Source organism: Sceloporus occidentalis, unplaced genomic scaffold (genome assembly GCF_023333645.1).
Source record: "Sceloporus occidentalis isolate IW3139 unplaced genomic scaffold, rSceOcc1.0.p SCAF_3, whole genome shotgun sequence".
Taxonomy (NCBI): Eukaryota; Metazoa; Chordata; class Lepidosauria; order Squamata; family Phrynosomatidae; genus Sceloporus; species Sceloporus occidentalis.
Window position 1 is genome coordinate 79635559 of NW_028316983.1, and position 24981 is coordinate 79660539.

The following is a 24981-nucleotide window of genomic DNA, read 5'->3' on the forward strand; positions in this document are numbered from 1 at the left end:
TTATTTGTTGCCACAGGCTTGAGAATTTATTTTCCTTGAACAATAATTACTTCTGTGTTTCTGTTAAAAGGTAGAAGACAACAAACCTAGAATTACAGTACTTTGAAATTGTTTTCTATCCATGTTTGTGTGACTGTTAGCTTTTAAAATGTTTTTGTGTGTTTGTTTCTTTAGCACAAGCCTGGGAGAACATGATGAGTGCCTCAAGCCAGAGCCCTAATCCTAACAATCCTGCTGAGTACTGTTCTACCATTCCTCCCTTGCAGCAAGCTCAGGCTTCTGGTGCACTGAACTCTCCACCACCTACTGTTATGGTTCCTGTGGGAGTCTTAAAGCATCCAGGTGCAGAAGGTAAAGATCTTTGTATAGTTATCTCTCTGTCTAATTCTGTTCTTAGTTGCTCTAGATAATGTTTTGGATTTGGGACTAAAATATCTGATGTCATCTCTCTACTCAGCCATGTGTTTTCTCAGCAAATCAGTCTTTTAATCTGCAAAATCTAATTAGTAACTAATGTCATGAAGTGTGCATGTTTCTGCATGTGAGTGAGTGAGTGTGTTTTTGTTGTTGTGTGCCTCCAAGTCATTTCTGATTTAGGGCAACCCTAAGGCAAACCTTTCATAGGGTTTTCATGGCAGTTTGCCATTGCTATCCTCTGAGGCTGAGAGAGTGTGATTTGCCCAAGGTCACCCAGTGGGTTTTTATGCTCAAGCAAGGAATCGAAATTGGATTTTCAGAGTCGTAGCCCAACACTCAGACTACTACACTACACTGACTCTCAAGTGTACTTCAGCATTTTAAAAGTGTTATTAAAATGCAGATTAGCTGAGAATAGTGACATACACACATGGAGAAGAACTGTTTGTGCTGCCTTCATTTTGCTCTTTTTGTTGCAGCAGTTCTTATTGCTGAAGAGTTAAGGTGCTTTAAAAAAAACAACTCTTACTATGGCGGTTGGCTTTGTTGCATAAAAAACAGCAAATGATGCTCCTTTAGATTATGACCCTGGAAGTACTGTATATACTCGACTATGTCGAAAAATTTATGCCTCAAAATGAGCTTCAAAAATCCCAGGGTAGACATATATAAGGGTCAATAAGGTAATCCCCCTTTCCAGGGCTGGGATCACCAAAACCGGGAGAAAAAGAGGGAGTCCAAACCTCCTTTGCAAAGCTGGATTCGGGAGGAAGGCAAAAGAGAAAGAGAAATGGGGAGAGATCAGCTTTGCATCCAAAACCTCCTTTGCAAAGCTGGGTTTGGGAGGAAGGCAAGAGAGAAAGAGAAATGGGGAGAGATCAGCTTTGCATCCAAAACCTCCTTTGCAAAGCTGGGTTTGGGAGGAAGGCAAGAGAGAAAGAGAAATGGGGGAATCATAGAGTTGGCAGAGACCAGAAGGCCATCCAGTCCAACCCCCCTGCCATGCAGGAACTCCCAGTCAAAGCATACCTGACAGATAGCGATCCAGCCTCTGTTTAAAAACCTCCAAAGAAGGAGGCTCCACCACACTTCAAAGTGTGTTCTACATCTAACAGCTTTTACTGTCAGGAAGTTTCCCCTAAAGTTGAGGTGGAATCTCTTTTCCTGTAGCTGTCATAAAGAGGTATGGAAGTACTCAGGATATTTGGAAACTGCACTCAGTATTTCATTTCAGCAAGTATCATTAATCTCTTAAACTCACCAGATCAGCCTTCAGTCCCAAACCTCCTTTGCCAGGCTTTTTTCTGGCAAAAGCCAAAGGAATGGCAAGAGAAACAGAGTAGCGATAGGGATTTGTTTAGTAGTTTTCTGCATTAAAATCAGGCAAAGTTATAGTTTAAAAAAGAGTACTGAAAAGCTTCCTGGAAACTTATGAACTTGCCTTGGGGATTGTCTATTCACCTCTTTTGTGATTGCAGTCCTTGTGATTTCAGCAGGGTCAACCAATGTGCAAACTTTTAAACTGTAATAACCCATTGAAGCATGTTGTTGGTTTCATTAAAATATACTTCTAGTTAAAAACATATTCAGAAGATGTTGTAGCATGACCCAACTATGTGCATTCCATTCTTTATCAAACTGTTCATTTCAGTTCAATGTAAAGACAATTCTTATGTTAAACAGGATATTATAATGTTGCTTTGCAATGAATCTTCTTCTTTTTTTAAATGTGAAGTTGGTGCTTTACTACATGATCAAACTTGCACACAAAAGAGTTGTAAAATATAAAATTTATGGAAAGTTATAATGTTACAGAAATTAATCACTGCTAGTTCTCTGGCACTGTTTCCTTTTGCTTCATCTTTTAGATCCTTTGTTACACATCGACTTATCTAAGGGTCATATCAAAATCCAAAATTTTGGCCCCAAAACCCGCCCTCGACTTATACATGAGGTCAACTTATACATGCATATATACGGTATTCATCATTACTGCCATTGGTGATTCTAGTTGGAGTTTCATCATATTTCTATTTGAAATATTGAAATTGGCTAGTTTTACTTCATCTCATGCATGCATTTCTTTTGTAAAGATGTTTCTATTTCTCTCCCTAGTGGCTCAGCCCAGAGAACAAAGACGTGTTTGGTTTGCTGATGGAATCTTACCCAATGGTGAAGTTGCTGATGCAGCCAAATTGACAGTGTCTGGGACAACCTCTACTGGAGCACTGGCAGTCTCACATGATCCAAGCAAGCCCATGAGCAACAATACTTCACCAGTAGAGGTGAAAAAATGCCCTGATTTATTTATGTTGAACAGATTGAATTGCACTAGCATAGAAACATAGATGCATTAAGTACTTTAGTTGCACTGTTCAATGACATTGTTTGTAATATAGGTTGGATCCAGACATACGTTGCATCCAGCCCTTCCACTAGCACTCCTCTTTTTGTGCTAGAAAGACATAGATTGAGTGGAAGTGTGGGAAATGTCCCCTTTCCACTGAAAATGTGCTCTGAAAAGTCAAGGGAGGGGAATTGGGATAACATAAGAAGTGGCACTAGGGGCTGCAGAAGAAGGGGGGGGGCTTACCTTTCTTTAGAGAACTTTCCTATGAGTGGAATTCCATGGAAGTTTATTGCAAGAAAAATGGTGCTTGTACCTATGTGCGAAGTAGGAGCAGGCTCTTTTCATCAGATTATAAAGAGGTTTAGCTGTAACTGTATTTTTACTTGGGAGCTTATGTAACAAAGTCTTCTGGTGTTTTGTGTTTACAGAGGGTAGGATATATTGAGTTGCTGTGTGTTTTTTAAACAGTATTATTTGTTGCTTCTTGTAGGCTGAAAACACATTGGCATTTTCCAGAAGTAAAACTCAGGTTGGAAGTCCAGTCGGCAGTGCAATGAATCTTATTCCAGAAGATGGACTTCCTCCAATTCTCATTTCTACTGGAGTGAAAGGAGGTGAGATCATAACTAAATGTAAATGGAACTAACACATACTGATACCCATATTTTTTGCTGTATGAAGGCCAAATAGGGATTTCAGTGGGAAAAGCCAATCTTAATGAGGTATAACTATGTAACCTCTTACATAAGCAATAATTCTGTGGTCATTCTTAGTACAGAGTAATATATCATTCGTTGTTTTTTTTAAAGTCTTTCATTAATAGAAATTCCTAATATAATAATATAAAAAGAAAAATGTGTCCAGAAATGTTTAATGACGGAAATGCTTTAAAAACTTCTTCCATGTTTGTTACTTTATTAAAATGTTTAGTGGCATCATAAACATATAAACAGAAGTATCTATATATTTTGCATAAAATATCAATTCCTAAAAAATGTATTCTTTCGTAAAATACATTAATACTAACTCAATAGATGAATGGATGTCAGGACAATAACTGGTTTTCACAATGGAGAGATTGGGAGCAGTTCTTTTAAACTTGGTCATAAATGACCTGGATTTTGGAATGAATAGTGAGGTAGCAGAATATGCTGAGATTTAAAAAAAAATACTTTGTAGTGAAAAAGAGAGCAGGATGTGAATAGCTGCAAAAGGATTGCTCTAAAATGGGCATTAATGTTACAAATGACATTGAATTTAAGGCCTGTTACAGCCAGCCAAAATAAAGCTGCTTCGAGTCACAGTGGAGGTATGGTGTTTCAATGATGCATGCGTCCTAAGAGTCCAGAAGTCGCACCAGACTGGAGCGTGACTTTGGTGTGGCTTCTGGACTCTTAGGACACATGCATCATTGAAACACCATACCTCCACTGTGACTCGAAGCAGCTTTATTTTGGCTGGCTGTAACATGACTAAGTGAAATAAAAATGACTTAAATTCTGCTGTATTTAGGACTTGGCAATATTTTCAGGAAAACCTACTTTGCTTTCTAATATAGCCATCAACAGAACAAAACACAGAGATAGAAGAAGATAATAATAATAATAATAGATCCTCATTCGATGAGGATACCAGCCACAGAAAGTGTGTTTCAACTCTGTATCTATGTGCCTTCAGGTGCCTTGTCGATTTATGGCAACCCCCTGAATTCCATAGGTTTTTTTCAGGCAAGGATTCCTCAGGGTTGGTTTTGCCAGCTCCTTCCTCTGAAATATAGCTTACAGCACCTGGTATTCCTTGGCAGTCTTCCATCCAAGTACTAACCGAGGCTGACTCTGCTTACCTTTCAAGATCAGAAGGGATCTGGAGCCTCGTAACAAAGTGTTCTTCTTCGTGGTCTCTGTGAATCACACAAATGGGTTATCTTGCACCTGAGCAGTGCATCTTTGGAATCTTCTAGAGCTCTTATGTAAGTGTTTTGGCAGTAGCCCTGCCCACTCTCTGAGCAACCTATCTTCTCACTTTCTGCCTAATAATAATAATAATAATAATAAAGTTTATTTATATTTCCCGCCTCTTCCAAGGATCGAGGCAGGATTACATCAATAAAAATGATACAATAATACAAAATATGATCAATAAAACACTAATTCTGAATTAACCAACATTCCTATTAGTTCTCTAGTATAACAATCCATCAATTCATTAATAAGCGCGCAGTTTCTTTTTGTCTGTAGCAACAGCATCCCAGGAGCACTCCAGAGTTTATTTTTCCTGTCAGACTTTGTTTTGCATGTTTTTCATAGAATGATAGAATTACAGAGTTGGAAGAGACTGCAAGGGCCATCCAGTCCAACCCCCTGCCATGCAGGAAATCTAAATCAAAGCATCCCTGACAGATGGCCATCCAGCCTCTGTTTAAAGACCTCTAAGGAAGGAGACACCACTACATTCCAAGGGAGTGTGTTCCACTGTTGAACAGCCCTTACTGTCAGAAAGTTCCTCCTTTTCTTGCATTTGGTGATGTCTCTTCATTTGTTGATATTCGTGTGGCACCTCAGGTACTTCAAAAGAGTATCGGGAGTTCCAGTAAAATACTGGAATTAAATGTTTGCTTTCTTTGCCTTTTGCACTTGGTTCAGGTCGAGTGTAGTAGAGAGTCGAGGTTAACAGCGCTAAAGTACAGCAAAGCCTTTCAGAGGCTTCTCAGGTGGTTAGGCAACAGTGTAATCTGACAGATCCACATCTTCTTGTGCCCTGCTGCACCTCGATCCTATTTGGTTCTTGAACCCATGTACTTGTCGAACTAATTGTCCCCCTAGTGGTCTTACAGGGTACCAACTTCTACACATCAGATAGAAACCAAGTCAGCGGACTGTCCCAACACTCCTGTTGGAGGAGGCAAATTAAGCGCCTCTCTATAGTTTTCTGTGGGTTTTTCGGGTATGTGGCCATGTTCTAGAAGAGTTTCTTCCTGACGTTTCGCCAGAGAAGATGCCAGCCACAGATGCTGGCGAAATGTGAGGAAGAAACTCTTCTAGAACATGGCCACATACCCGAAAAACCCACAAAAAACTATAGAGAGGCGCTTAATTTGCCTCCTCCAGTAGAAGTGGAAATCACTCTTACAGATGCCTGGAGCTGAACATCTGTGTTCTGTCACAGGGGCAACTGCCCACTCTTTAGATCATCTTTCAGGAATAAGATGGGCCAATGACGTACTTGTTTGTGTCCCCTTATGAGAGGAAATGCATACTTTTCTGCTGAAGAGCCCTGGAAGAATGGGCTATCTGAGCCATGACTATTCTATTTGGCTGAAGGTGTTACATATGGTACACCTTGCCACTGTTCCTTTCTTATTGCCAGTGTATTGACTACAATTCGATGGAACAGGACCAGGTACTGTATTATTATTATTATTATTATTATTATTACGTTTATTTATATCCCGCCTTCCTCCCAGTACAGAGACTCAAGGCAGCTAACAAATCTACAACAGTCCAAGTTAAAACAGTATAAAACATTAAAAATACAAAGTTTAAAAAACAATTAAACAATTCAAACAATTAAAAACATTACATTATTAAAATTTAAAATTTAAAAATCTTTAAAACAAAAACAAAGCAGCATCCATGTCATGTGAAGGCCTGGTGGCATAAAAACGTCTTTACCTGTCGTCAGAAGGACAGCAGGGATGGAGCCATCCTGGCCTCCCTAGGGAGGGAGTTCCAAAACTTGTACATCTTGATCATCTGGAATGGCCAGGCAATTGTGGTTACCTCTCTCCTCCATAATTCCAGAAGTCATTATTGGAAATCCCTTCCAAATCCAAGTCTGTTTGCACTCTCCATTGACAGGACAAGCTATCTAGACTGCTAACCAATCAACTCTCATATTGTGGAAGCTCTCTCTCTGATTTCCCTTGCTATTTGGTCTCCATTAGCCAAATCATTGCTGAGCTTAGAGGCTGTTCACCTGGGGTTCTTATGCCAATAAGTGAATTGAATTCTCAGAATGCTTTTAGCTTCAGAGGATCTCCCTAGTTATGTCACAGTCACTCATGTGTTGGGCCTTCTGGTGACCTTATCCAATTGTTTTCCCTGTCTTTAAGTTAAGTGATTCTTTGCAGCCATATCATGACACTTCCAAGGGGTTGGTGAGCCTTCTTATGTATTGAATCCATGAGTCAGGTAGCGTTTAAATTGTTGCAGGGCTTTGCACTTTCCAGGATTAGGTGTGTTTCTTTTAATGTTCCAAGGAATACTTGAAGACAATAGCTTCTTCTGCCTTTAAATTTCTTTTAGTGGTTCAGGAAACACCTTGTGGATAGTTTTTCTGTTGGCTGTCATCTTTGCCAGCAGAGCTGCAAAGCTATATGCTTTGAGACGGGATCAATTTGACCTTCATTTGGCCAGATATTTCCTTCTTATCAATGGGCCTGTCTCCTGTCCATCTCAAACAGGACATTTAATCTTCCAGTATTCTTCTATAACTGCCTGGATGTTTGTAAGGCCCTAACATCCAGAGTTGGGGTTTTTTCTTTCTTTTACTCACATACAAATTTAGGGACAGCCGGTGTCTACATGGTGTCTCTATAAGTAGATTGCAGCAACTATCCATCTCACATATAAGTTAGTAGGCAATGATGGTTAATATCCAGACTTGCATACTCTAATGCAGCAGCTTTTCTTTACCCTAGTGTGGGGTGGGCAATCCAGAGTCAATCATTCTCCCCTCCCCAAAGTCTATCATTTGTTTTTCACCAACCAAAAGTGTGTTCTTCTACGTAACAAAACTGAAAGAGACTGAAAGTTTACTAGTTTGAAGAGCAACAAACCATAGGCACAATTTAATTAAGAGGAGAAGCTCCAAAAAGGTTCCAAATGTATTATTCTCCCTATTTTGAAATGATACATTTGAGTTGGGTGAGGACTGCAAAAATTAGTGGACTGACATGTGTTGCTCTGGTGGAGGGATTATTTTATTCCCCCCCCCCCCACACACACACACAATTGATATCTCGCCCCTTCAGTATCATAAACTGCTTTTGGAAAATCCCCTTAGTTTCAAAAGTATTTTGCCATATGGCATGTGGGATACCAAGAAAAATAAGTCCAAGACAGTTTAGCTATTGAAGCCCAGTGGTGATGGTGATGATGATGATGGTTCAAATTGCCTTTGTCCTAGAAAGAGAAAGTTTACTTAAAGAGCAGCATATCTAGCTTTCTAACAGCCCTGCCCATATAGAGTCTCCTGCTCCATATAACACTTCCTCCACTTAAAATTATTTAATGGTAAGGATGTCTTAAGACTTGCTTGTTAAATTGCTCTTCTAGATTATTTTGACCATATTTCATTTTTTGAGACTAGGGAATAGAATTTAGAAAAGCTGACCAAAGGTTCTGCATTTTGAAAACTTCATTTGTTGTGATTGAGACTAATAATGTGTATTTTTTTTAAAGTTACATAACTTTAGGTTGAAAACTCTGTGTATCTTTTGAATATAATAATAGTCTGTACAGTGATTAAATACCAGAGGTATACTATTGTATATGGAACAAAGCGGAACACTTTACACCAACCATTTGAGAGATATTATTATTTTTTCTTCCCTTTTTAGATTATGCTGTAGAAGAAAAACCATCTCATATATCAGTGATGCAGCAGCTAGAAGATGGTGGTCCTGACCCTCTTGTGTTTGTTTTAAATGCAAATTTGCTGTCCATGGTTAAAATTGTAAATTGTAAGTCCAGTTTATTTGGGGCAGATGGCAATAACATGATGTATTGAACACATTTCCTTTGATTTTATCGATCTTCTGTGTATGCAAAATGTAATACAACAGAAAATCTTCTCCTACAGTCTTTGTTCTGTGTTTAGAAAGTGGTTGTTTGCCAAAGACACACAATAGTTTTGCAGTAATTAGAATCCCAAAATACTAATTAAGAAAGTAGGAATATGTATAGGTCTTGCTACTTTACAGAAGGGTTGCAAAAGGGTGGGGGGGGGGGTGGCGGCGGCATGGCTGGCTTTCCAGCATGGCAGACATCTTTCCATGAGCGGAACATAACCCTGATGGCAACCTAAGCATTTGAAGCATCTTTAGGGACATACGTGCTAATCTTTTAAGACCAGAGAAGCCCTAATGCAAAGGGCAAAAAACGTCTAGCTGACCAAGTGATCATGGAATTCTACATTCCAGACCATCTAAGACAATCCTCAGATGACATGGAGCTCTCAGAGGACTTCAATGGTGTGCGGCCCCAGTACATCAGAAAAAGGAGGGAAGTCTGAGCAGCTGATTCCCAGAACTACTAGAGAAATTAAGAGAAAACCTGGTAAAAGACCTCCAGCGAGAATGGGCTTCTGCTCTTGAGCAGATAAATATTAAGCTGACAGCTCTAGTGAGGTGTATTAGAGATATTGAAGAGACTGCAAATGTGGTTATCTAAAGGACTCGTCTCATGCAGATAGGTTCTCAGCACTGGAAAAGTCTACCGACCACCTGCAATCAAAGACTAAGGATTTGGAGGACAGAAATTACCTCCTCAGCATTCATGTGAGAGGTGTGGAAGAACAAGAAGGGCCAGGTAACGCCCTGTCTCTTATAGTTGCTTGCATAAACACCATCTGTCCTAAGCTAAACCTAAAAGAATCAGTCATAGAAAGAATATACAGATTTCTTGGTCCGAGACAGAGGTCATCCACAAGACATCTTAATCAGATTTGCAAGATTTACTATCAAAAACTGTCTTGAGCAGTCTCTTATCAATCGGAGATTTATCTTGTACAGGTGTTTCAAGATCTCTTGTCAGGAGACACTGATCTGCAGATGAAACCTGAGGCCATATATCTCCCTCCTGCAGGATGCAAGGACAAAATATCGGTGGGACTTTCCCTTCTTTGATTGTTACCGATAAGAATGACATAGTGACCGCCTCTGCCAAGACCCAGATGCTTAAATTGTGCAAGGTGCTGGACATCAAGATGCCTCAGGAATTGGAAAAATATTCGAAAGTTGAAGCTGAGCCTAAATGCAACAGAAATCCTTTCAAGTGAACGACAGTTCAAAAGAAAAGCATGTAATAAACAGAAAATTGTCAACCCCTAGGATTCAGAACTTCTCTTCATAACAAGATCTGCCAGCTTGCAGTGAAAGGAACTAGAAGATCAAGTCCTAGACTTGCTCCAGGGGCCAGACACAGCAAATATGGTTACGAGGACGGAATGAGGTGGCCTCCATTTTATTTTTCTTTGATCTCCTTCCAGTATCCAACAGAGGGGCTGCCAGAGCCTCCATTTTGTGCAGTTAGTCATTACACTCGTCCCTCCATATGTGCAGACTTGGAGTCCGCGGTCTTCCTTTTTGCGGGAGGGACGAGCTGCTATTTTTAAAATGGGTGTGCGTGCCTGCGGCACCCCTGCACACACACCACGTGCATGCATGCCATTATTCTCTATGGGACTTGCATATGTGTGAATCACCATTTTCATTGGGGGGGGGGTGTCCGGATTGGTCTGTTTTTATTGATTATATCAATAACAGTATAACTGATTTTGCTCCACCTTTACATCAAGCTGGTTTTTGGAAGGATATTCGACACTGACCACTCGATTATAACAAAATGACCTATGATTTCCCTTTCTGGAACCTTTTACAACTTTGAAAGAATGTATTACCGGGTGGAAAGTTTGTAATTTCTATTGGTTATTTGATCAAACTTTATATATATATTAGAGTGGAATGTTCATTCTGCTTTATAGTCTCTGTGACTCACAACTGGGTTATCCTATGCCTCTATAGTGCCTCTTTCAGAGCATTCTATAGCATTCAAAAGAGTTTTGGTGGTAGTAAATTTACAGCGCTATATAAATAAAGGTTAATAATAATAATAATAATAATAATAATAATAATAATAACAACAACAATAGTCCCATCGACCTCTGCCAGCCCTATTTAAGCCTTAGCCAGCCCTTTGACCCTCAGGAGTTCCTCTCGATCCCACCACCATCCCATGCTCGCAAGGTGAGGACTCGAGAGAGAGCCTTCTTGGTAGCTGCTCCCACCCTCTGGAACTCTGGAGGCTGGCTCCCTCCCTGCTGACCTTTTGCCGGCAGGTAAAAACATTTTTATGCATGCAGGCTTTTTAAAATCATGTAAGGGTGGCTTTATTTGCGGGAGTTGTTTTAGATTATGTTTTTTTTTACTTTGTAGTGTTTTTATTAGGTTATTTTAATTGTCTTTTAAAAATTTGTTTTAATAAGTTTTTATATTGTGAGCCACTTTGGGTCCCTTTTTGGGAGAAAGGCAGCATAGAAATAAAATAAATAAATAAATAAATAAATATCCATATTGTGAATGATGGAGTTTATGAAATCACAATCTTTAATGTCACTTAAGGGTGCAGATAGGTATGTTGCAGAAGAACCAGGATTTCAGATTCTGTGTGGCTTTCAAACAGTAGCAGCTGGAGAGTGTGTAAGACTGGAAGGTGTAGCTGTCATATCTGGGAGTTTATCTTAGCTCTGTGGAGAATATATTTGGGGGGGGGGGGATAATTAGGGAAATTACCTGGGGGAAAAGCAAGATACCTGCCCACTCAGTTTGGTGGTCCTGATTCATACACATGCTATCATGACTATTACTATTTTTAAAATATTGGATTTCTTAACTAAAGATTTCTTACGTCATTTCTGATTTGGCTTGGGCAAATGAATAGGTTTCAGTAATGTCTGGATTTACTTTCCATTCCCACCTCATTTCATTCAATCATTTTTTCTATTCTACAGATGTGAACAGAAAGTGCTGGTGTTTTACTACAAAGGGAATGCATGCAGTAGGTCAATCAGAAATAGTAATTCTTCTGCAGTGTTTACCTGATGAAAAGTGTTTGCCCAAGGATATCTTCAATCACTTTGTGCAGCTTTATCGAGATGCCTTGGCAGGTGAGAGTATAGCTTATTTAATCATTATGATTGTTCATGGTAGCTAACTAGAATTATTCAGTCATCAGAAATGTGTAGCAGTAACTATTCCATCCTTTTCAGTGTTGAGTTCATGTAAAGGTTTAGGTTGCATTTCAGAATTGTCCGTAAGGTTGTGGTTTGTCCAAGATGAAATAGAATAGCAGATATTCCACATGCATTTCATATTTGTGTTTACATTTCAAAGGCTGTGTAATACAATCTAATAGGTTTTAGGGGTCAGGATTCTGATCTTTCAAGTTTTAGCCTGAGGTGCATTAGTTGGGTTGACCCTTTCAGAGTATAGATGGGATATGACAGCAATTAGTGGATTGTCTCAATGCCATGTCTTAATTATTTTGCTCCCTTTTCATCCTCCTTGTGTAGGGAAGATTGTTGGGGGTGGTCGGACCAGGATCTCTAGCTGAAGAAATGCCAGCCATTGTTTTGGATAGGGACCTTGTGACATTGGGGGCATGGACATGCTCCCTGAAATCACATGCTCCCTGACATGCTCCTTGAGAGCCTGTGGAGTGGTGGGAGTAGGAAATCTGGCCATTCAACACCAGACAGTCCCCTATCTTGTAAAAAGGTACTAAGGAAAATAGCTAAAATATACTTAGAAAAGTATGTATATTTAGAAAAATAACATTTAGGTTGCAGTCTGAGATAATTCCTGAAGGTAGCTGAGGGGCTATAGGTGGAGAGGGAGAACTACCTGTGGGTTGACACCAGCACCCGGCAGTGTGTTCCCATTAACAGGTAAAACAAGGTGTTCTATGGGCATTTCAAGGAGGTGTCTGAGATAGGCTTGGATATGGGGGATGCTCTCCTCAACACACAGTGTATAGTAGCTTTGAAGCTCATCCTTAACTTCTCTCCAAAGGTAGCCAGTGAGAGAGAATGGTTTAAACAACAACAACAAGACTGTGGAGCTGGCAGGGTAGTGTGTGTGGCAGATACCCTGTTATGGCTGTCCCCATCCCACATTCCATAGCTTTGCCCTGTACACTAAGCAAAATGCTTTCCACATTGTCTTCAGATTACTTTCTGAACTTAGGCTCAGTCTACCACAGTTATATGCAATTTCATTATATTATTTATTAATGATTAACAGATCAGATGTACAGATGTAAGCAAATAAAATAAAATTAAGATCAGATTATAAAAGTGAATACAGTTGGCCCCCCACATTTGTGGATTTGACATTCGCAGTTTTTTTTATTTTCAAATGTTAAACCCCAAGCCTCTCCTAACCCGGAAAGGCTTGAGAGACGCATTTCTAAAGCCTTTGGGGGGGGGGGGGAAGGGAGCACTCCTTTTCCCCAAACTCCTCCCATCCTAGGAAATGGCTGCCGCGGCAGGGGAAACTTATTCACGGTTTTTCCACATTTGTGTGGTTTTTGTTCCCCTAACCCCCGCGAATGTGGTGGGCCAACTATAATATTAATTGGGAATCAAAATACAAAGTTTGCTCCTCAAAAATTTTAAATTTAAATTTAAAATTAATCATAAAATTTTAAAATACCATTTTAAGCCGACAGACCACTGCTGTTCACAAAAGCTGGCCACTTTGTTACCAGTGGACATTGGTCTGCTGCAAATGGGATACATAAAACTCATCAGTTCTTCTAGGAATACTTCTAGGAATTGGATAAATCAAAATTATAGAAAGGGCAATATAACACTAATGTCCTACTGTCTCCACTGTGCCTGTTCCACAAGGGCATAAGCATGCATTATAAGGGATATTACAATTTCATTATATAGTTGCATATTTTATGGCCTCTGCATAATTTATTTTGAATTCTTTTTGGTACACTTTGATATAGTGGTGCACAGAACTATGAATGAAGCAAATTGAGTTGTATAGTTTTTACTCAAAAGCCAATACTAAACACTGGAAGTAGTAATTTTTATGATCGGGGTATATATTATTTCTTACATTCAGAAATGTAAGGCAACCAAATTAGATCATGAATTACTGTACGAGAAACAAAGTTTATTGCTCCTCTGTGAGCAGATGATCTTCATGAGTCATAGCAGCCTCAGTCAATTCCTGCAGTGGTCCACAATGCATTCTTAGTATGTGGCTTCTGTTCTGATGTTGTAAGCACTTGAGAGAGGGAAATTTAATACAGTGTATTAAATTAACACAGCAAGAGGTTATCACAAGCAGCTTGTTATGAAGTCATTCAGTGATTCAGGCTGTGGTGCCTGAACTGTTTCTTTAAAATATCCCTGTAATAAGAGAGATGCACATTGTATAATGCTTGAGCAGAATGATTGGTAAAGGTTTTTGCTATTGTTGTGGTTGTGCGGTTATCCTCTCTTTCTGCTATGCTTTACAGGAAAAGAGATTTCACTTCAACATTAGGAAGAATTTCTTGACAATAAGAGCTATTTGTCAGTGCAGTATGCTGCCTTGGAGTGTGGCAGAGACTACTCCTTAGAAGGTTTTTAAACAGAGGCTGGATGGCCATATGCCAGGAGTGCTTTGATTGTGTCTTCCTGCATGACAAGCAGTTGGACTTTATGGCCCTTGAAGTCTTTTCCAACTCTGTGATTTATGATTCTAGTATTATTGTCTTTTCTAATGACATGTGCCTTCTCATGATGTGGCCAAAGTATGGCAGCCTCTGTTTGATCATCTTGACTTACATGGAGAGTTCAGGCTTGATCTGTTCAAAGACCTATTTCTTTTTCTTTTGGCAGCCTCTTCTCCAGCACCACATTGTGAACTAAATGATTTTCTTCTCATTTGCTTTCTTCATGGTCCAGCTCTCACACGCATACATGGTGATGGGGAATACAGTGGCTTGGACAATTCTGACTTTACTGCTCAGCTGTATATCTTTACACACTAGAATCTTATCTAGTTCTTTCATGACTGCCCCTCCCATTCCTAATCTTCTTCTGATTTCTTGGCTGCAGTCTCAGTGTTTGAACCAAAGTACAGGGATTTTTTAATTATTATTTCAATTTCCTCATTGTTTAGGTTGAATTTATGTAGTTCCTCTGTGGTCATTATTTTTGTTTTCTTTATGTTCAGCAGTTAACTTGCCTTTGCACTTTCTTCTTTAACTTTCCTTAGTAATTGTTCCAAATCTGTGAGGGTTTTTTTGCTAATAATATAGTGTCATTTGCATATCTTAGATTGTTGATGTTCCTTCTGTTTCACCTATCCTTTTTCTGTGTCCAAGCCTGCTTTTCTTATAATATGTTCTGCATACGTTGAACAAATAGGGTGATATAATGTATCCTTGTCTGATCCATTTGCCAGTTAGGAACCATTCTGTTTCTCTATACAGTCGGCCCTCCACATTTGCTGGTTTACATTCACAGTTTTGGTTATTTGAGGATGTTAAACTCTCAGCTCCTTTCACCCTGGAAAGGCTTGAGCGACACGTCTCCAAAGCCTTTCCAGGGTGGGAAGGGCCAGAGGAAGGGAGCGCTCTTTTCCCTAAATTCCTCCCACCCCAGAAATGGCTGCTGGGGGAGGGGCAGGTTCTTTGCAGTTTTCCCACATTCGTGGGATCTTGTTTCCCTAACCCATTGAATGTGGAGGGCTGACTGTATTCTGTTCTAATAGTAGCCTGTTGTCCCTAAGTACAGATTTCTCATTAAGAATGTCAGATGTAGTGACACTCCCATATCTTGAAGAGCAAACCATTGCTTTTCGTGATCTATGCAGTTAAATGCTTTGTTGTAGTCTGCATGTTGTAGCAGTTTGAGCCCTGGGTGCCTTTGGGCAAGTCACACTTTTTTAATCTCAGAGGATGGCAATGGCAAACCCTCTCTGAAGAAACTTGCCAAGAAAACTCTATGATAGCTTCTCCTTAGGTCACCATAAATCAGAAGCAATTTGAAGGGACAGAGCAGCAACAAAATATATAAAGCACCTGCAGATTTTTTTCTGGAATTCCTTGGTATGTGCCATTAACTGTTTGCAATGTGGTTCCTAGCACCTCTTTCTTTCATGAACCTCGCTTGCACCTCTAGGATTTCTATCTCCATGTATAATTGGAGTTTATGTTGCAGAATTTTGAGCAGATATTTGTTTGTGTGGGAAATTAACGCTATGGTCTTGTGGTTCCTGCAGTCCTTTGTGTCTTTTTTTTTTTGTGGGTGGAGATGTATATTAACATTTTCAGTCTGTTGACAATCATTTTATTTTCCATATTTGGTGACATATAATAGTTAACACTAGAGATGATTCTGTTGTCTGGTTTGTAGCAGTGCAGTTGGAATATCATCTGTTCTTGGTGATTTGTTTTTCCCAGTTTCTCTTATTGCAGCTTCTACCTCTCTTTTGGAGTTCGTCTTCATTATATAACTCTTTTGTGTATTGAATCCAACATCTTTTTATTTCTTCTTGATATTGTGGTATGTACATTTTCTTGCCATAGAACACCCTAGCCCGTGGTTTGAACTTCCCTTTGAGTTCCTAGATCTTGTGGAAGAGGTTCCTCATTCTTCCTTTTTTGTTATTGATTTCTATTTATCTGCATTGATCATTACTTGTAATTCTCCTTATCCTTGCACACTAGTTGTTGTACAATTGCATTCATAGTCCTGGTTTTGTTCCTACCTTCCTTTTCTTTTGCTTCTCTTCTTTCCTTTACCTCTACTATAGCAATGGGTAAATTTTCATCAGGGCTTAGTATATACTTAAGTAACTACAGTTAAAGCATTGAGCGCATATGTGTTTGAGCTTAGCTTCTGTCAAGACCTGGATGTCCTAAGACTGCATATCCACAATCAGCTGTTCACCATCTGGTAGGATATCAGGCCTTGTTAGCCAGTGATCTGTCTCTTTGGGGCGGAGAACAACACAAGAGCTGGGATTCATGATTTATTTCTCATACCTCATCTCATATGTTCTCTTTCCAAATGAACTTTGTGTGTGGGAGGGAGGGAGGGGGAAAGCATGCACAGGGAAAGTGGCATGAGTCTCAGAATACTACTATCAAGGGAATACGACTCTTAGTGGGGAAGTTTCTTTGCTTCCGTTTCACAGTACATAAGAAACATTGTAACCCTGTCTAATAATTAGAATAGGGAAGCTTAATGAACTTTAACATACTATTAATTGATTTAAAAAAGTGTCCCTGAAAAATGTAGCTACAGATTAAATCTAAATAATATTTTGAAATGTAACTGATGTTTTCAGACTTTCTCCCTTTTAACTCCCAAACATGAGGAAAAGGCTTTTCTATAATGAGGACTGCTGTGACATATAAGTGTATGACCAAAATACCATGAAAATGTGTTGCTTCAGAAGCATTTTGTTTTAATCTGAATGGAAAATGTAGTTCCATAATTAATCAACTACAGCTCATGCTATTAATTAATACACATTTCATGAACTGAGTGACAGACTTTCAAGTAATACTATTTCATTACTTTTATGGAAAACCTTTTCATCTAAGAAAAGATGTATTATTAAATCTCCTACATGCAAAAATGTGAATGACTGGTTTGTATAACTATGAAAATTTCAATACTAGTTAAGTTTGATTTTTTTTTCAGTTTGAAAAAGCTTCTTAAAAAGCCATTTTTCTTCATAATTTAAGCTCTCATGAAAAATTATTTTACCACCAATCATTTTCTATTGCTATAATATATTGTTCATTTTTAATTGCATTTTATATATAGATAGAGTACGTAGAGAAAGGGGGTTAAATACCATAAAGGCACCAGATCACTTCTGATCTTGAAAGCTAAGCAGGGTAAGCTTGCTTAGACTTGGACACCACCAAACGAGTGCCAGGTGCTGTAGTTATATTTCAAAGGAAAGAACTGGCAAAATTAGCTCTGCAGCTTCCTTACCTAAGAAAACTCTTAGGAAATTCATGGGGTCGTCATATGTCAACAGGAGACTTGAAGGCAGGTACACACATACATAGGGGAAAAAGGCAACTAATAAAACAGTAAATAAAAATGCTCTTGCATCACTGTGGAAAATATTGCAGTAATTGTTTGCAATTCCATTTTTCCATCAAGGTAAATTCCTAATCATGCACTTAGTTGGGAAATATGAATTGAAGGCCAAATTATGTGTTTCTATCATGTCTGGTACATCATATCTTGCAGGAGATAAGCAAATTACAAATGAAAATGTGACTGTGCCAGTGCTGCTTCATCAGTTTCTGTCTGTATTGAAGGAGAAAGAACAGAGCATTTATTCCAAGCAGTTCAAAATTTCCCAAAAGCCTGAGGCACTGACACTGAACTAGCTGTGTCTCTTAGAGCTGGACTTTCAATTTATCAGTCACCCCACTTCTCATGTGACAAATTAGACTAGCTGTAAAGAAGATTTCTTTTAATGGAGGGAGGAGAAACTTTGGATTTAGTGCTGAATGGAAGTTTCTGTCAGCTAAGAAAGAAAAAAAGCTGTCTCAACTGCAGCTCATGTGTTGAGTTATGCATATCCGAACATGTGCAGGAGATAAAGATAACTGTGAAGATAACATACTCTAGAAAAATATTATCAGGTTTGTTTTTCTGTCCAACATTGTATGCACATTTAAATTTATCCAGATTAAGAACTTTGTGCTTTGTACTGTTATACCAATGCCTTTGTAAACAATCTGTTTCTATCATTTTACCATTATTATCCCAAACAGAAGGTTCCTCAGTTACTGGAGAGTCTCAGTTGGGCCTTGTCACAAGCAGGAATGGTTGTGGGAAGGTGAAGCAGCAGCCAAGTTCTGGCTCTGCACTGGAAGCCTGTCACCTGAGCTTGTTCACCTCCTGGAAGTGAGGCCCAGGAGTGAGCTTCAGGGAGCACTTCTGGGCTGTTCCTGGGCTTGCTATAGTATCATTGCAACTTTTCAGCATATGCTAGAAACATTGATCATAATGCAGTGGTGACGTTGAACTGGCAGAATTGTGGAATCCATTGACATTCAGTTTGATGAGTAGATTACAACACTCCATGTACCGCCAAAGATAGGTGAAAGGAGGTGAGAAATCCCCTGGAACTGATTTTGGATGATGCAAAGGGCTGCAGGGAAGAGGAAGGAGGTTCTGATATGTTGATTCTTACACTGCAGTGCAATGTTGGATATAGCTCATCAGAAGGGTCCATAGCTGGGGTATGCAAGATGTGTTCCCCACCTCCTCACTGAGGAAGCTACTTGGGAGTCTTGGGAGGTTTACGCTCAAGCTTTCTGAAATCATAATTCTCTTCACATGCCGTACCATATTATATAAACAGGAACTAACAAAATTGTGGCCAACTTTATTTTGCCCATATTTTCTTAACATGTTTCTGCCACGGCTCTGCCATTTCATCCCTACTCCATGTGTAATCCTAACATTATTAAACAATTTCATGGTGCTGGAACAGACCTATAATATAATGTGGTATCTCAATAGTTCTGTATTCTCAGTACAGATTTTCTCTGTATTGAATAGAAAAAATAGAGTCTGAACACAGCAAAGGTATATCAAAGAGCTGAATGTGATTTAAGGGTGCTACTCTTAGGGTGTGTGTAGGTGTCTTACTGTCACCTCTGTTAAAATGTTTTTGTAGAGTTTTTTTTATCATTCTGAAGATCTGCAAAACCTGTTTGGGTAGATGTGACATTTAGGCAAAAATAATGTTTATGTATCTTGAGAAGTGAAACATCTTGATCATGTTTGACTTACAAAATCTATTCTCCATCGCTTAGCATGTGACTGAGACTCCAAAATACTTGTTTGTCCACTTACTAGGCTTTCTATTGGACTTCTCTCTGAATGTGCTGCTGGAAATTATAATTAATAGATTGCTACTGAAACAGCATAGTCCCTTCAGTTTTAAAATTCTAAAAATTGCACTTAGGCGGGGAAGCCTGGCAAAAAATACAGTTTACAACTCCCTGCTAAAATTCTTCCCCCCCCCCCCGCTTCATTTTCTATATTTTAAGTAATTCTAGATCTTTACACATTTCTAAAACATTCCCGCTATATCTGTCCAGATACAGTATTGGGAGTTTACATTTTAGAATACTCTTGAATGTCAAAAATATCCTCCATATGGAAAGTTATCATCTCTCTCTCTAAAATGCTGATCTTTGAGATAGAGTGCTTCTGATTATGCAGAGAATCCAAATATATGAACCACCCAAATGTATTCTGAAGCGGCAGCACTGTATCTTGTTCTTGTATGAATGTTTAAATTAGTACTGTAAGAGAAAAATTAGTCAAGCTTTTGAGAAAATACTAAAGAAAAGCACCCGTTCATTATTTGTTGTTGTTGTGTGCCTTTCAGACAATAACAACTGACTTATAGTTACTCTTAGATGAACCTATATTATTATTATTATTATTATTATCATCATCATCATGGAGTTTTCTTGGAAAGATTTGTTCAGTAGGAGTTTCACCTTTGCCTCCTATGAGGCTGAGGGACTATGACTTGCCCAAGGTTTCCCAGTGGGTTTCCATGCCTCCGCAGGGATTCATTTATCAGAGTGAAATAATTTCTTTCAGAACTCTGGATTAGAGTTGATTAAAATTAAGAGCTTTAGGGGTAGCTTAATTCTTTATATATGCTATATTATATTTTTGAACTACTCAGTAACTAAAGCTCTGTCACTTTAAAGTATCTGAGAGAATGTCAGTGGATATTTGTGCATATTCTTGTGCACACTCCCCATAGCAATTTAGATTTGTACTGAGTTACAAAGTAGCAAATGGTGAGAAAAGGTAAAGGTTTTAGCTTTAGTACTAAAACTATTTTAGTTCTTTAGTACTGGACCTTGTCATGCGTAAATCAGATTAATGTAGTAAATAGTGTTGCATGATCAGTGATGCTTTTCTGAATGTACTTCACCTGGAGACTGAATAGTAGAGATTTCATTGACAAACAATTAGTATATGTTGAATTTTTTTTTGAATGAATTTGAAAAATAGTGTTATTTTCAACTGAGTAAAAATAATTTTGCATTATATGTCTATGGTTGTGAGCAGGTTCCTTTATGTTATTATGATTTATCATCAAAAAAGAGTTTTCTTCCTAACTATTAGTGGTCTGTAATTCTCACTTTAATTTTTGATGATATATGCCTATTAAATATATATTTTTTGGTTTTGTAGGAAATGTTGTGAGCAATTTAGGACACTCATTTTTCAGCCAGAGTTTTCTCAGTAGTAAGGAACATGGTGGCTTTTTGTATGTTACTCCTGCATATCAGTCACTACAGGACTTGGTGCTCCCTACTCCACCATACCTATTTGGGATTCTTATACAAAAATGGGAGACTCCTTGGGCCAAAGTATTTCCCATCCGACTGATGCTGAGACTTGGAGCTGAATACAGACGTAAGTGTTATTTTTCTTAAATATATAGATCCTCCTTAATAATATTGAATGTTGGCATAATTCTTGCCTCAAGAAAAAGAACCCTCCCTCCATAGCTACTGTCATCATCAGACCTGGGAGGGAGTGAAAAAGACAGGCCCAGTTCCATCAGGTCTAGCTGTGAATTTGTGACTTACGTCACTCTCTTTTATCTTATTTTATTGTATTTTAATTTTTTTTTGTATTCTCTGTATTTTTATTGCTGTATTTTTATTGGGCGGGCTATAAATAATAATAATAATAATAATAATAATAATAATAGTTGTTGTTGTTGTTGTTGTTATTTTAGAATAACACATACAGAAAGGCTAAAAAACAAGAAGTTTTTTTAGTGGATTTCCCAGTTTTGTTACCAGTAACATTGGATTGGATCCTGACTTCTTGCTTCATAAAAAGGAAGGAACTTCTGTTCACAGAAGGGTCCTTTGCTTAACCATAGCTCTTTCATTGAAACTTTTTTCTGTTCACAGAGCAAAACCAAACCATTATGTTAGACAAGACTATGTTTGTTTTTGCTTGCTCTTTATATGTGCTGTTTGTATATGTATAAAAATAAACAATTGCCAAGTTCACTCTAGGATTTAACCACATTAATTTGCGTAGTCATGACTTTCAAAGTTGTTGTACTCATTAGTACCTTTATCCAAAAAATTTAGAAGCATCTGAAGCCTACCCAATCTTTAAAATTAAAACTGCACGCAAAACCTAGTATTAAACCCTATTTCCAGAGTCTTTGTCATTGTTTGAAGATATAGTTGTTCATTCACTGTCAGGCTTATGGTTAGACTTCACTCACATTTTCCTATTGTGGCAAAGAAGAACATGGAAGGTTGCCCTGAAAACAGTAGGCATCTTATTTCAGCAAAATTCTGTGCTCAAGACAGAAAGCTTAAGACATATTTCATTCTATCTCTGCAATGATCTAAAACCAAACTGATACCAGAATGTATGAAAATACACCTTCCTTGTAAGTCCCTGTATTTATGATATTTTTTATATCTAGTTTTTAAATGCAGTGTAGTTTGAGAAAATGTTTTGTAAGATAAATTTGAAGCTGATTTCTTGTATCCGTTTTTATTTTCTTAGTGTATCCATGCCCACTTTTCAGTGTCAGATTCCGTAAACCATTGTTTGGAGAGACTGGACACACAATTATGAATCTCCTTGCAGTAAGTCACGGCCACAAGATTTATTTTCGCTATAGTAATGAAATAAAAAAAGATGTTTTCCCTATTTGAGTATATGGTTATTGTGAAAATATTATGCTACCTAGAATTCTTCACCTAGATCCAGCATGCTAGAATTGATTAAACAAATGTCATCTTTAAATCCAGAGCAAATATTAAGAAGTCACCTTGACAATTTTTGACATCTCTGAAGACATGAACTGGATTTTTAAATAGTTGTGGATACTTGTCTATTCAAACCTTTTAAAAAGTTAAAGGTACTTTCTGCCTTGTCTCTGTTGGGATCCTAGTTTACAGTGGCACAAAAAAACTTTGTGAACCCTAATGACAACTGCAGAAATTCAGTACGTTTACTTTGTGAATTCTTTTTCTAAATATTCATAGGTTTAATATTTACTTATTCCATGTCTCGTGGAATAAAATTACGCATAAATCAGGCCAAGAATGAGTACATGAGAGTCAGGGCAATCGCAAAAGGAAGTGAACCCTCTGTTGCATCTGCTCAATTAACGAGAATAATTAGAACCAGATACTTATGTAATTAAGTAGATCTGCAGTGGTAGGTTTGGTATGCTGCACTCTATAAAAAGATAAAAAGGCTTCATAAATTTGGTCTTTAACATATGGTTGTGTGGAAACATGTCATGCCATGATTTTTTTATCACGACATGACATGTTTCCACACAACCATATGCTGAAGATCTGAAGATCCTAGAAAAGAAGCTCCCACTGTCAGTCTAGAAAGTGTTGTAAAAAAAGTCTAAAGATTTAGGACTTCACTTCTGAGGCACATAATCTACACATGGAGACTATTCAAGACCACAGTTACTCTATCTAGGAGAGGTTATCTTAATAAATTCTAAGTATATTACCCAGGAAGTCATTAAAAACTCTTGGATAACATTAAAGGCTCTGCAGGCCAGTCTCACTGTGGCTAATGTGAGTTTTCATGGTTCAGCAATTAGAAAGTGACTAAACAAGAATGGCAATGTTGAGAGGACAGCTGGGAGTAAATCCCTGCTCTCTGAGAAGAACTACTCCTCTCTAGAAAGCATGTCCAAAGTTTGCTAAATATCACATGGATGGTCCCCAAATCTTCTGGCACAATGTTCTCTAGACAAACTAGTCAGAGAGAGAAATTTTGTGTTTGACCAAAAAACACCAAACATTGAGGTCATATGAGAATATCATAATTTGGACCTGCTTGATGCCTCAGTACCTGGGTTGCTTGCTGTTGTCACAAAGTATGAATTTTGCAGTGTAAGCGAATGTTCTAGAGGAGAATGCCAGGCCATCCATATGAGAGCTTAAGCTGGGTTTTTTAATGCAACGTAACAGCGGTCCTAAACATACAAACAGATTTGTCAAAGAATGGCTACAGAAGAAACTTGATGTTTTAGAATAGCTTAGTCACAATTCTGACCTAAATCCCATCAAATGTTGAGGAACGATCTGAAAGGAACTGTTCAAGCAAGGAAGTCCTCAGGTGCCACTAAATTGAAGCAGCTCTGTAATGATAAATGGCCCAAAATTCCTTGAAACAAATGTGAGAGAACAGTTACAGGAAACATTTACTTGAGGTCATTGCTGCTTAAGGGAGTACCATCAGCTCCTGAATCCAAAAGCTCACATGCTCTTTCACATGGATATTGACTGTTGATTCAGTTGTGGATAAATAAATGTTGAAAATGTATTATGTTTGTATGCCATTTGTTTAACCATATTGCATGTTGTTTCTTATCTAGGATTATCAGGTTAAACTAAGATCCAGTAACACTACAGGTTGGAAATAAGTGACAATCCTAAAGGGTTCATGAACTTTTTTTGCTACTGTAGTGCCCCGAGGTCTTCTTTGTACCTTTCAGAAAAGGGCATTGTTGCCCTCTTGAACATAAAAATATCTTGTGAGTTGTGCCTCTCAGTATGTGAACCATTAATACAGCTGGGCTAAATGTGTGGTGTGTTCTCCACCTCCAGGGAAGATACAGTATTTGCAGTAGCAGGGGTGTTGGTGTTGGAATGGGTAGGAGATACATGACAGTCGGGTAGATGCTTTCTTGCTCACTCATGGGTGATCAGCTAAAGTATCTTTGATTTTCTCCACTGCAGCTGTAGACAAAATGTGGGCCTTGGAATCATAGGCACTGCTTGATAATGTTTTTGCAGTCTTTGACTCCTCCAGACTCCCATTTTTGCCCCCCCCCCCCCCAAGATGGCTTGTCTTTCTCAGAAGCCTCTAGGAGTAACAATTCACCTTTTAAATAGTTTGAATACACTGTTTAATATTAAAAATAAACAAAACCATTTTTCAGAATTGTTCTTATTTTTAAACTTTTGGCAGTCTGTGTGACCTACCAGAACCTACTAAATAGTTGTGTACCCTTTAGTAGTCTTAGCAGAATTATACTAACCAGTATTCTTTTTTTGCAGCTGAACTAAATATGTATGTAATATCATTTTTCTTTACTGACACATGTTTGTTGCTCTGGTAAAACTCAAACTCTTATCAGTATTGTGATTTTAGCTGGTCTGTACATTGACAGGACTTCAGAAACTACCAATATACATTGCCAGTCGTCCAAGGCTTAGTGGTTGATATGGAAGTAAGGAAAACCAGCATCAAAATTCCCAGCAACAGATATAATGAGGTATGTAATATGAATAAATACATGACACTCAAGTTTCAGAAGCAAACCAGTGATTATTTTATTA

General features: G+C 38.3%; 1 protein-coding gene across 1 annotated transcript in view; it reads left to right on the top strand.

Moving 5' to 3' along the window:
* Positions 1 to 24981, top strand: part of ZFYVE9 (zinc finger FYVE-type containing 9) — a 58291-nt gene that overhangs the window by 20322 nt on the left and 12988 nt on the right. Inside the window, exons 4-11 of the mRNA XM_089515136.1 lie at positions 175 to 351; positions 2533 to 2702; positions 3258 to 3381; positions 8388 to 8510; positions 11558 to 11713; positions 20819 to 21043; positions 22169 to 22251; positions 24813 to 24917. Coding sequence (XP_089371262.1) covers positions 175 to 351; positions 2533 to 2702; positions 3258 to 3381; positions 8388 to 8510; positions 11558 to 11713; positions 20819 to 21043; positions 22169 to 22251; positions 24813 to 24917 — 1163 coding nt within the window. The remainder of the gene's footprint in view (positions 1 to 174; positions 352 to 2532; positions 2703 to 3257; positions 3382 to 8387; positions 8511 to 11557; positions 11714 to 20818; positions 21044 to 22168; positions 22252 to 24812; positions 24918 to 24981) is intronic.